This window comes from Poecilia mexicana, unplaced genomic scaffold (assembly GCF_051168715.1).
Source record: "Poecilia mexicana isolate PSO_F unplaced genomic scaffold, ASM5116871v1 scaffold_15, whole genome shotgun sequence".
NCBI lineage: Eukaryota > Metazoa > Chordata > Actinopteri > Cyprinodontiformes > Poeciliidae > Poecilia > Poecilia mexicana.
In genome coordinates, this window is record NW_028263384.1 from 21,747,430 (window position 1) to 21,761,334 (window position 13,905).

The 13,905-nt window shown below is 38.0% G+C and overlaps 1 protein-coding gene across 2 annotated transcripts in view; it reads right to left on the reverse strand.

Moving 5' to 3' along the window:
- Window positions 1-804: 804 nt before the first annotated feature.
- LOC106933094 (NLR family CARD domain-containing protein 3-like) overlaps window positions 805-13,905 on the reverse strand; it is a 38,723-nt gene continuing 25,622 nt past the window's right edge. The window contains exons 1-6 of one of the 2 annotated variants that reach the window (XM_088012783.1): window positions 7,155-7,386; window positions 5,193-6,987; window positions 3,862-4,035; window positions 2,702-2,875; window positions 2,069-2,115; window positions 805-1,936 (exon numbers count right to left, since the gene is read on the reverse strand). In XM_088012783.1, the coding sequence (XP_087868909.1) occupies window positions 1,392-1,936; window positions 2,069-2,115; window positions 2,702-2,875; window positions 3,862-4,035; window positions 5,193-6,987; window positions 7,155-7,221 (2,802 nt within the window). In that variant the 5' untranslated portion in view covers window positions 7,222-7,386 and the 3' untranslated portion in view covers window positions 805-1,391. Of the gene's footprint in view, window positions 1,937-2,068; window positions 2,116-2,701; window positions 2,876-3,861; window positions 4,036-5,192; window positions 6,988-7,154; window positions 7,387-13,905 lie in introns of those variants that run through there. The other variant, XM_088012782.1, reaches the window with a different exon arrangement.

A 13,905-nucleotide genomic window follows, 5' to 3' on the forward strand; every position in this document is an offset into this window, starting at 1 on the left:
GGCAGGTAAATTTTCCTCGAGGAATTTTAGTAATCGAGGTACTCGAATCATTCGAGGAATCGTTTCAGCCCTAATTATTACTGCTTTAAAGGATTAAAATGTTGATCATCTGAGGTGAATGCTGTCTCATAAAACAATGCTCAAAAGATTGCCAATAATCTCTGAACCCCACATTAAGCTCAATATAAGAAATCTGCTGTTAATATGAGGTGTGTTCAGTTGGGTTAAAAAACCTCAAAGTTCTTCTTTTTAGAGAGTTTTAAGAAACTCAGTCTACAATAATATGGTCAGTTTTCTGTAGAATTACAGATTGTTCAAATTATTTTCCCCAGAAATTTAGAAAAAAAGTGAAAAGTGAATTATATTTTTTCAACATAAACTGATTAGCTTTATTTATTGAGATTAGCTCATTTTTATTGAACATTTCAAAGGTTACAGTCTGTATAAGTGTATTTCATCACAGCTGAATGGTAGATATTAAAATAATAATAAAAAGGGAAACATCTATTTGCAAACAAGAAATCATATAAACAACAATGGAAAAAGCTAATAATACATTTAAACAACAAACAGGACTGCATCATTTATTTATTTTATTCAATAGGTCTGTTCTCTAACACGGATACATCAAAAATGGGTGTTTTCTCCCTTTTTTCCACTTTATTTCTCCAGTTAACTGTACTAATCTCTCTTGCTTTATTTTTGCAGGTCAATACATATCAATGAAATTCTTTAGACATTTTACAGGGATACAAAGTGATACATATTTTTAGAATCAAAACCAGACTTGAATAGGATTGAACATAGTCTTTGACATTCAAGAACACATTCACACTCTGATGAAGGCAATCATCAGTCTTAGTGTCTATAATTACAGACTGTGACTATAATTATAGTCTGTGACTATAATCCACAGTCACAGACTCACTGAGGCCCAGAGATTTTGTGTCATCAGCCTTTCTGAGCAAAGGCAGCAGCCAAGGTGGGTGAAGTAACTTTCCCAAGGACACAATAAGAGGCAGATTGAGTGGAAATCCCCCCATTGTTCCAATATTGTTCTAATATTGCTATGTAGAATATTAAACATCTTTGCACTACATTAATTATGCTGTTATATATTAAAATACATGTTATAATCAGAAATATTTTCAAAATATGTGTATGAGCGAGAAAGTCTTAGGTGTCCAAGATTAATTTCTGTGTAATAAAATAGGATCAATCATTTTTAATAAATATATTGTGCAACTGAATCCTCTTGGTTAAAGTTATGTTGAAAGAGTCCCAACCACTGATGCAGAAAATATTTGGTGTGTAAGAGACAAAAACAGAACAAATACATCCAAGAACAATTCTAATTTCCATGTGTCTGTTTTCTCAGAGACTCTTTAACCTTAACATAGAAAGACTGAGGAATCAGGAAAGATTCTGAATCCAGCATAAAGAGGTTCAGTGAATGTGGTGTTGAAGGTGTGGATGTGGATCAGTGTGTCAGATGAGACTCTATAAAAAGACAAAATCCCAGCAGGACAGTCCACAAACACTGCTACTCTGTTGGAGACATAGAAGGTGGAGAAGGGGGAGGAGGAAGAGGAGAAGAGGATGGGTGTTTTTTTGGCATTATGCCAGACAGAATAACCCTTATCAGAGCAGAACAAACTCCAGGACTGATGATTCCGTCCAAACCAACAAGCATCACTGTATCCTCTAATTCTAATTCCTCTGTAGCTCACAGATATATCCACTTCTCCTCTCACCTCAACCTCCCAGTAACAACGACCAGTCAGACCAGTTTGACAAAGCAGCTGAGGGACATCAAATCTATCTGGATGATCAGGATAAGACTGACGGTCTTTCACACGTGTCACCTTCTTGTTGTTGTCAGACAATCTGAGCTCTCTGTTCACTGTGTTTAAGTCGACTGTGAGTTGACAAGAATCTGATGAAGAGAAAAAATACAACCCCGTTGCTGATAATTAACACATTTATGACACATGAAAAGTGAAACAAGTTGAAAATTGTTGCATGTAAGCTGCTTTGTTGTTATTCATAAAATGAAAAACACACTTACACTTCTTCAGACCTGGTGTCAACCACTGGACACCGGCAGGGTCCGCTCTGAAAAGGCAAAGGTCAAGGGTCAGACCTTCAGTCTCTCTCAGCAGCAAGCACAGACATTTTATGGCAAGATAAAAAAAATACTTTATTTGATACTTAGCTACAAAGAACTACAGAAGATAAAATGAACACTTTAGAAATCAATTAATAAAAACAATTTAAAAGTACCGGAAAGATGAGGAACCATCAAGTCATCATTCAGTCTTGAGCCAAAAGCAACTGCTGCTGGTCTCTGAGAGCCAGTCAGACAGACTCACAGAGTGATGCTCATCCCTCCAGTTGTAGAGGTGGTGGACAGATGTTGGTTTAAAAAAGTAAATGTCCAGGTGGGACCTTGAAATGAACATAGCTCTTTTCCACAAGTAATTCAGTGGTGTAAAAAAATAGTTTGCCCACTTTCAAATTTGTTCTGTTTTTGTGACAATGTTTCAGATCATCATTTATGATTTATCACTTGTGGCAGGTCACATGTGGAAACTTATGCGTCACAAAAAATATTTATATCCAGGAAAAGAAAGAGAAAAAGATAAAACAGCTTTTTATTTTTTCTCTTCTACTAAACTCTCTGTATCAGGTGTCTCCATACCTTAGAGTGGTTAGTCTCCATTGTGAATCATTCAGTCCGAACGACAGCTGTTTCACTCCCAACTCTCCTGGACAATTGTAGCTCAGGTCCAACTCTTTCAGATGAGAATGGTTCATGGCCAGAGCAAAGGCCAGATGAGAACAGCCTTCGTCTGTGATTAAACAGCCCGACAAGCTAAAAGCAAAGAAAATTCATAGCTTTTTTCAAAAATGGCTCAGGTTGAATCAAATTTCTACAAAATAGTTTTTCCAAATAATAAAAACTAAGAAACGATTGCAACTGATTAATAAATCAGAAAATCTTGAAATATTTCTTCTTGATAATAAACACATTCTATAAACATGGATGCATTCAGGCCCTACAGTTTTGTAAAGTGAGTGTAATATGTTTATGCACATGGCTTCATGTTACTATGTTTGTTTTCAAACATACAATAATTATCAAAGAAACTAAGCAAAAATAAAAAAAAATAAAAGTATAAAAGTTCCTGTATAACAGAACCCAATAAAGGAAACGTAGCTTGTTTAGTAGGGTCATTTTATAGGAGACAAATTATTTTTAGAAATAATTTTCCTGACAGGAGTTACTTTATAGCATCTGCTAGAAGGAAGAAGCTGGAAACACTATGAAGGCATAGTGAATGGTACTCTGTGATCCAGGTAGGTTTCCTGACCACAGAGGCATTGTGCGGCTCAGCAGTAAGTGTTGAATTGAACCAGTAATTTTGTTGGCAGAATTTTTTTGTTTTGTGTTTCATTGTAATCAAACTGTATTAGGAGATGTTAAAATATGAGAATTAATTTAATAAATGTCTTATAAACCAATGTCAATGCATTTTTATGAATCAAACACTCCTAGTTTTCTCAGCAGGTGGAGACGTTGATCAACCTTTTCAGAAATGAGGGCCACATGCAGGGAGAAGGAGTCAATTATCCATTTCTATCCAGAGGAATTTAAAGAATTCAACCAGCTCCACTGATACTGGAAAACCAATTACTTAACGAGATGCTCCAAAATCTGATCCTTGTCAGTACAACACAGCTTTTTTCTTTTGGGGACATTTTCAACACGAGTCCTGTACAAAAGTTTGGACCAAGATGCTAACCACTTTCCCATGTCTGGTGCATTTAGAAAGAGAATTAAAAAAATCTGTAGCTTACCTGAGAATTTCTAGTTTGCAGTTTGGACTCTCCAGTCCAGCAGAGAGAAGCTTCACTCCTGAATCCTGCAGGTCGTTGTTACTCAGGTCCAGTTCTCTGAGACTGGAGGACTGGGAGCTGAGAGCTGAGGACAGAGCTTCACAGCTTCTCTCTGACAGGTTGCAGCAACTCAGTCTGAAGCAGAGTATAAAAATGTTTACTAATTTATTTTAAATCAATTCTCTTCAGTTATTTGTACTGCATATCCTCAGTTCCAAATAAATATCCTCTAAAGACACTTTGCAAAGAAATAATCTGATCAATGTAGTTATATAGGCACATTTAAGTCTTGTAGTGCAGCCAAGTTCAATTGATCAAACACATACAATTTTTCCATCTAAGGAAACTTACTTGATTCCATCGAGTCACTGACTCTGCAGCAGTCACACCCTGACATTGAGGACGAAGTGACTCACTGAGTCAGTCAAGTAAAGAGCAGTAGGAACTCCTTTTGGTCCCCTTAATTTGCTCTGGATGAGAGACTCTGCAGAGTTTACAACTCCAAACAGCCACTTTTTCTGACTTACAGAATATTTACCATTCTGACTTTTTATGATCAACTGAATGTTATTATCTGCGACAGACTGGCGACCTGTCCAGGGTGTACCCCGCCTCTCGCCCGGAACGTGAGCTGGAGATAGGCACCAGCACCCCTCCCGACCCCACTGAGGGACAAGGGTGAAGGAAAATGGATGGATGGATGGATGAATGTTATTATATTATTCTCATTGATTTGAAATGGAGTACATAATTTTAGGTGGATGTGATGCATTACTAAATTGAAGGTATGCTATTTTCCTTAAACTGAATTTGGTGTAGACTGTTTCCTCATGTCTAGAATTGAACTAGTTTGTATTATAAACTGTGTCGTCTTCATTATTTTATTCCATTGGATGTGAATTGAGATAGATATAAAAACCAGAATTTGGCTTGAAAGGAAAATTCTTTTCCATGATCATTACCTAAGGGTCTTCAGGCTGTGATTTGAACTCTCCAGTCTATGTAACAGAAGCTGCACTCCATAATCCTTCAGATTGTTGTTACTCAAGTCCAGTGTTGTAACAGTAGTGGACTGGGACCTGAGAGCTGAGGACAAAGCTTGACAGCTTTTCTCTGAGAGGTTACATCCACTCAACCTAAAGGGTCAATAATAAATATATAATTAATATACATAATCAGTTCTATCAACAGCAAATATAATACAGAATAAATACTTGACCAAGCATATTTGATTTGCTTGACATCCAAAAGATACAAATGTATAAATTATGGTATAAAAGAAAAGTATTTACAGAGCTTTGTTGGAGGCTTTAACCACTGGCAGCAGCTTCAGAAAAACCTCCTCTGAAGCAGAATATTTCTTCAGATCAAACTCATCCAGATTTTCTCCTGATGACACCAAGATGAAACCCAGAGCTGACCACTGAGCAGGAGACAGTTTATCTGTGGAGAGACTTCCTGAACTCAGAGACTGTTGGATCTCCTCCACTAGAGAACGATCATTCAGTTCATTCAGACAGTGGAACAGATTGATGCTTTTCTCTGCAGACTCATTCTCACTGATCTTCTCCTTGATGTACTGAACTGTTTCCTGATTGGTCTGTGAGCTACTTCCTGTCTGTGTCAGCAGACCTTGTAGGAGTCTCTGATTGGACTGCAGTGAAAGTCCCAGGAGGAAACGGAGGAACAAGTCCAGGTGTCCATTTGGACTCTGTAAGGTCCGGTCAACAGCTTTATGATGGAGCGATTTTAGTTTTGGCATTTGAAAAAAAGAATACCTTTTTGAGGATGTTTGTGGTTCTTCCATTAGATTGACTCCAGACTTAATGAATGTCAGATGGACATGAAGAGCAGCCAGAAACTCCTGAACACTCAGATGGACGAAGCAGAACACCTTGTCCTGGTACAGCCCTCTCTCCTCTCTAAAGATCTGTGTGAACACTCCTGAGTACACTGAGGCTGCTCTGATATCGATGCCACACTCTGTCAGGTCTGATCCATAGAAGATCAGGTTTCCTTTCTGCAGCTGATCAAAAGCCAGTTTCCCCAGAGACTCAATCATCTTCCTGCTCTCTGGACTCCAGTGTGGATCTGTTTCAGCTCCTCCATCATACTTGACCTTCTTCAGTTTGGTCTGAACCACCAGGAAGTGGATGTACATCTCAGTCAGGGTTCTGGGCAGCTCTCCTCCCTCTCTGGTCTCCATCACATCCTCCAGAACTGTAGCAGTGATCCAGCAGAAGACTGGGATGTGGCACATGATGTGGAGGCTTCGTGACGTCTTCATGTGGGAGATGATCCTGCTGGCCTGCTGCTCATCTCTGAATCTCTTTCTGAAGTACTCCTCCTTCTGGGGGTCATTGAACCCTCTGACCTCTGTCACCATGCCAACACACTGAGGAGGGATCTGATTGGCTGCTGCAGGTCGTGTGGTTATCCAGAGGAGAGCAGAGGGAAGCAGTTTCCCCCTGATGAGGTTTGTCAGCAGAACATCCACTGAGCTGGACTCTGTAGCCTCAGTCAGGATCTCCTTGTTGTGGAAGTCCAGCGGAAGTCGACTCTCATCCAAGCCATCAAAGATGAACAGAACCTGGAAGTGTTCAAAGCTGCAGATTTCTTTGGTTTCAGTAAAGAAGTGATGAATCAGTCCCACCAAGCTGAGCTTTTTCTCTCTCAGCACATTCAGCTCTCTGAAGGTGAATGGAAATATGAAGTGGATGTTCTGGTGGGCTTTGTCTTCAGCCCAGTCCAGAGTGAACTTCTGTGTTAAGACAGTTTTCCCAATGCCAGCCACTCCCTTTGTCATCACTGTTCTGATTGGTTGATCTCTTCCAGGTGGGACTTTAAAGATGTCTTCTTGTCTGATTGCTGTTTCTGGTCTGTGTGGTTTCCTGGATGCTGCTTCAATCTGTCTGACCTCATGTTCCTCATTGACCTCTCCAGTCCCTCCCTCTGTGATGTAGAGCTCTGTGTAGATCTGGTTCAGAAGGGTTGGACTTCCTGCTGTAGCGATTCCCTCAAACACAGACTGGAACTTCTTCTTCAGGCCAGATTTAATGTTATCCTCATAGATTGTAGCAAAATGTTCTTAATTAAAAAAACATACAAAACACAAAAACAAAATCAGTATCTTTAACCTAGAGACAATGATTTTGTTTTTATTTAGATTTAGATTTTATTTGAAGGGATTTTGTTCTTTCTCTTGTACGAATGTCTTATGTGTTCAGGAGATAAAATCTTAGTAGAAGTCTTACTACATTGGAGATGGTCAGCCAGATTATTCAGATTCATTATCCTCAAGAAGTTCAGAGTGATCTTCATCAATGCCTCTCTGCTGTTCTTTCTCAGCTGTTTCTTCTCATTTTCCAACAACCCACAAATCTGACTCTCTGTGCATATTTTGGAAACTGGACTGAGAACCTTCTGGATCTTCTTCAGCTCATTTTTCACAAAAGTGAAAATGTTGTCCTCCAGCAGCTGGAACAGAATAGATTGTGATTGAACAATAATTTTGATAATGATAGATAGGACATCAATGCCATGACTGTGTATGTGATCAACTATATAAACTTCTGTGTGGACAACAGATTTCCCACCAGAACAGTGAGAGGCCTCTCTAATAACGAACCATGGATCAGCAGTGATCTGAAACCATAACAAGAGAGCTTTCAGGGAGGAAGACAGAGAATTATTGAAATCCATACAGAAGCAGCTCAACGTCAAGATTAGACACAGCATGGAAAAGTACAGGCAGAAGCTACAGAACAAACTACAAAGGAATGAATTTAGAGAGGGGTGGTCAGAGATTACAAAGATCATAGGGTACAAGTAAAAGAGAATTGGATAGGTGAAAGTCTGGATAGATTCTGGACAGATTCAGTTCATTAACAAGCTTATTAACTTTATCTTCTCCACCCGATCAGAGCTCCCACCCTCCTTTGACCTACAGTTTTCCCATCAAACTTGAGATGTTTTATTTTCCACTCCAGTTATAAGGTCTTCTACTTCTACAAGTTGGTCTTCAGCCAAATTAGGAGATGTTGCTGCTCCCTTTGCCTCCACCTCCCATGTGTCTGTCTCTAGACGTCAAGTGAAGAGGCTACAGTTCCTAGCCAACATCAATAGGAATTTTATAATCTCTCTGTGGCAGGTGGATGGGTATGAGTGCAAGGAGACACAGAAATGGACTAGAGGGAAGTGTTTGCCCTGTAGCAGAGCTAATTTTCCTGCATTCTGCCTGCCAAAATGCCTCTATATTTTACACTCCCATAAGTAATGACATCCAGTCCCTGTGACTAACGTACATTTGGGACATTTTCAAGAACTTCCCATACTCGCTACATATATAAGGCATAGTCAAAATCTCTTTTCATGCTTCTGAATCAATTGTAATTTTAAGTGTTGTGTTCCAGATTAATCTTAAATTCTCCCATCTATCTTTCTAGTTGGAAGCTTCTTAAGATTCTCTCTAATACACTTCTTAACAGGAGATCCTTCCTGCCAATAGCCATCAACATCTCTATGAAGAATGTTGAACATTGTGACTTGCAATATTTTACTTCAATAAAATATTTCTGAATTAAAATGAATTTGAATGGCGTGTACTGTAAGTAGAACAAACAAAAACGTAGATTTTGTACATTTACTGACCTTAAATATGGAGTCCAGCTGCATTTCATTGTGGGCAGCTTGAGATCTGGGATCATCAGAGTACTGATGATCCACTCTGTGAAAGAAGCAGGAACAATTTATTGGTAAATAGATTTACTAATAAATTAATAATAATAAATTTATTAGTAAATGAATTCACTAATACATTTATTTACTAAAATAAATTTATTAGATATTAAATCTCCAAATATACTGCAATAAAGGTCATTTTAAATGTTCATAGCATGAAATAAACAGAATAAAATAAGATTTAATGAATAATTTAATAATTAATAAGAAGAGGAATATGAAATATAAAGGTGAATGCCCACATAGCACTGACTTGAACAGTGACCATGGGTTGTGAGAATCATCTCATCAATCTCTTCACTCATTTTTTCCATATACAATAGAATAATCTATGAAAAAGATCTCAAAGTTCACAATCACATGCTGAAATTAACTTGTTTTACACACTTGTAGTATTCAGAAACAGCTCACCTTTCTGCTGCTGGAGGTTGATTTTGTTTAAATTCAAACCAAAGATCCTTTGAAACATGGCTTTTAAAGGACACATTCTGGTATTTATGCTCATTTTCAGCTGTGGTATTCTTCAGTCTAAGAAAAAAAAAATCTCTTAAATATTGATAGCACTTTATTTCACTCAGATGAAGAGTTTTGACAAATTCTGTTTGCAGAGACTCTGCTCCCTGCAGGTGGCGATCTGTATGCCTTTAAAGCTACTGGCTGACCCTGTCTGCAGCAACGTTAATCTGAATTATTTTTTTTAGTATAAAATTAAAAATAACAAAGATAGACATACAGCAGTGTGCTGTTATATGTCAGTTTGTTGATATTTCACAGTATTATATTATGGAAGTGTTCTGTTTTTGCCATCTAGTGGCGTAATGTGGGTACTACATTTAAGAGTCTGCCGTTTTTGATGATGTCATAAAAAGCAGACAAGGCAGGAGAATACAAAGCATGGTTTTCTCTCAGTAACACTTCAACTTCGATTCAGTTGGTCTTTGAAAGCACTGTTGGTATGTATTCAATTTTGCAATGGATATTTAGTTTAAGAATAATTTAGCCATTTGTAAGACAGCAGTATTTCTTTTAGGAGAACTTTTATAGCCTTAAGCTTAATATTTTACCCTACTCCAACTGGCTTCAGTAAAGAGCTTTTTTGTGTCAGTATAATCACCAAAGAGCAGGAAGTGTGTTGGGAGTTTGTTGTATAATTTCAACAATTTCTTACAGGCAAGTGAAAGTTATGGAAGTCAGCGTTTCACAGAATGACAAACTGTTCCTATGAACTTTTACTGCAGTGTTTTAAAAGACAGATATTTAACACTCTGCACTGCATGAAAATAGCAGCATGTGAAAAAGATCTAAACTGACCTTTCAAAAATGGTGGAACTGACTCGGTTTACACAGTTATAACGGTTAGAATCACCTCATCTCTATGCAGCTACATGCCAGTTTTGATTTAAAGACTTAACAAAATAAATATTACATTATTTTCTTGTCTTTTAAAGATCATATATAATATCCAAGCAAAGAAAAAGAAAACAGTAAATTATCATGTTAATATGTTTCAACTTAATTATAACATTACTATATGCTAAAGTATAGGGCATTATACTTTATCATATAGAACTATATTTACAACAGAAAAATGATCATTTGCTTCATCTGCAGAGGAAACACATCCTTCATTTGCACATCCACTCTGATCTTCATTGACAACTTTTGCAGGAAAAAGATTAGCTGTCGCTGAAACATCATTTTAATGTCAAAATATGTTCATTTACTCTCAGAGATGGCTGTGTATGTTGATCTCAATCAGTCTTCTGTCCTTGGTTTTGCAAACTGTCTAAAACACACCAGCTCATTAATAAACCTTCTGTCAACCTTTGTTTTTTTGTACATTGTCTATATTTAAATCCTGGACCTTTAGATTTGTTACTTTCCCTTCTGGCCCTTCACTCCCAGAGTTGAGCCAAAGAGTTGCTCACTTTTCGTGGGAGTGTGTGACTACGGTTTTGCATAATAGAAAGAATTGAATTATTGGGTAAAGGAAAATTAAAGGGGTTTTATTTAGTAGATAAAATGATTGTTAGATTGGATGGAACTGTCTCAGACATCAACAGTAATGAGCTGGTATGGCTTGTAGGTAACTTTGAAGAAGGTTTGTTAAAAGAAATTCTATCTTTATTAATATTTTAGTTCTAAATTCTAATTGCACATATTCCATTATATTGTCTGTTTCTGATATTTAAGGCCATGCATAGGTTATAAACAAACTTAGAATAGATAAATGTCTAAACTTAGAGCTCACCTCTCTGAGGATGGTCCAGAACATTCAAAGTCAATGTGAAGATCATAGGAGCTCTCGCTCTGACCCGACATGTGGCCAGGCTGTGGTTCACGTTCAGGTTCAAGTGGAAATTTCTGATGGGTCCTGAGAATAGAAATATTATTATAACCCATTTTATAAGGTTCTGTTTACATAACAGACATTGGATGAGAGTCCCATATGGACAGGAAATGGAATGAAAAAGGCGACCTAGTGACTGTTTTCAAGTAAAATAACGACCCAGTGTTAATTCCATATTTTGAACATTTAACTGACTTTCGATAGATTTTGAGACGCAGTCAGAACCTCCATATAGTGAGCAGCTGGTTATTTTGATCTGGGTTGTATTTAACAGAAAATCAATCATTGAATGTCTGGTCAGCCTCCTTCTTTCTGTGATGAATCATGTTGATCATCCAGATGAGGAAATATGTTGGAAGCTGGTGATTCTCTCCATCTGTGTCCTGCTGGAGCCCAGAGCTCTGACCAACAGGCTGCTGTCACTCAGCTGCTTCTGCATCACTGACTTGCTGTCTGGAAGAAACACTGATACCAGGCTGAGCTGCTCTGTTCAGTCTGGATGACGCAGCAAAGAGGAGCAGCAGCAGCTTCATCACCACGTCTGTTTGGGCCTGATGTAGTGAACGCTGTGTGAAAAGGGCTGTGGACACTTAGAGATGGTGACCTCACCTCTGACCTTTGCTCTGGCTCCCATCTTCCCCACACAGAGTGGTTTTAGAGGGAGGGACTCCCTCCTCTCTGTCCTCACACTGATCCATGCTGCTGAATTCACTTCAGCTCACACACACTTTCTGGCTTCACCTGCAGAGGAAACACACATCATTCATCAGCTCTGATCATCCTTTACTTAATGAGATAGAAACAAATCAGCAGCTCCTCATTTTCCCATCAACGACCTTGAAAAGTTCTCCTGGACAGCTGAGATCTTCTTCTGGGTCAGTTTTCTCCGTTTTGATGTACAAACTGTCTAAAACCCAGCAGTTAATTGTTAAAGGGGCAGTACTACATACCTTCTGTTTAATAGCACAGTCAAGTAACTATGTTACCTTCAGTTGTCATAACATGATGCACATATCACAAATAGCTTAAAAGAATTTTGATTTTGCAATTTGATGCCTTCAAATTAGAACTACACAATGATTAGGAAGAAATAAACCTTTAAATCTGATTACTGCAAGACAGAGCTTTTTAACAAGACCTCTGTCTTGTTAAAAAGTTCCTGCTTGTTCAAAACTCCCCCATCAGCATCATAACAATGATCCTCCATTATACCGTTTTCCATTGTTAGGAGGAGCATTGGACTCAGTAGTCCCAATGATAAGTGTAGCAGACACACACCTCTGCCAGGTGTTTGCTAAATGCTGCTGCCACTAGTCTGGAGGAGCCGTGTGAGGGAGGTGTGGGGGAAGGCTGCTTTGTGAGGTGGAAGCTCAGCTGGAGACTGCAGCTCCAAGGAGGAGCTTTGGGTAAATGGGCTGCACAATCATATAAGATCATGAATAAACATTCTCAGAAAATATTTCCTATTCCACCATCTTAAGGGGATGCTCTTCCCTCTGTTATTCTTTCTTTGTGCTTTTGCTTCTGGTCCTCCTTTTTCCATGAGCTCTTCCTTACTTGTGTAGTACCTTCATTCCTTAGATCTTTCCTTGCTTGTCTCCTATTTACTTTCCTCTCTTTCATCCTTCTGGCATTACTTTCTTTGTATTTCCCACACTGTGGTTGAATCTGGATCCCTAGAGATTTCTGATGCATTTTTGTTTTTGGAATGTTGAATGCAAAAAACTTGGGAATTGTTCATGAAAAAGATCCAGGAACCTGGCCAACACGCTGGTCAGTGACCCAGTTTGTGTGAAATCTTATGATCCAGATTAAAATATGAAGGTATTTGATTCCACTGATGCAATGACCAACTTTTCCTGTTTTTAACCATGACTGAATAAACTGGACCTTGGAATGAGTGACCTGTTGAGTTGTAATTTGTTTAATCATACACAAACCGATTGGTTTTTGGGTCATGATAAACTCTGATTTACACACTATAAAAATACATTTACTCAGTGAACATCACCCTGTTGTGAAGCCAAAACCAAAAATGGAGCAACAGTGAAATCCAGGCATAACTGAGCCTGTGAGCAGCAGGAGAAACACATGAGTTTGAAAATATTGGAGGCAGAAAGTGAAGCAACTGAAGCAGGATCATACAAGATCAAAGGTCAGATTAATCACCGTGGATCAGATGGGAAGAGCAGTGATGGCGGATTTTACTGAACTTGGTTTTGAAGATTCAGCAACTTTTATGAATTTAAGATGAAAATATTGCCATCAGGTTTTTTCTTAGTCTTTTTTTAGGAGATATAATCCTAACTCATAACTGTAATGATTGTCAACACCTAATGGGTTTACACTGTGGAACTACACAATGATTAGGAAGAAATACACCTTTAAATCTGATTACTGCAAATACTTTTTGTTTTATTGATACAATCTTTAGAGCCAATATGAGACTTTTTGTGCTTTATGATGTAAATCACTTTGAACTGTCTTGTTGCTGAAATGTGCAAAGACTTGACTTTTAGATTATCTGTCTTTTTCATGAATTCCAGTCTGAAATGTTTAATCTACAAAAGTACAGCTGTTTTTTCAAGCTGCTCTCTGAACAGTTGATATTTTACAGCTGCTATAAACAGGAAGGAGGAGAAACATCACAAGTTCTGTTTTTATCACTCTCTACATTTATCAAATGGGTGTTCATTCTTAAAGGGACAGAAATACATTTTAAAATGATCCAGAAGGTTTAACTGGTGGCAGAACCTTAAAGAGACGGTTCAGGTTTCAAGTGGATTTTTGTATCTATACAAATCTACAGCAAAACCTGCAGAGTTCTGCTTTTAAGCTCCAAGATATTTAGCTTTTAGTCAAATCATTTTGGAACTGGTTGGGTCCAGAAAGTTCTAATGATCTAAATAACATAT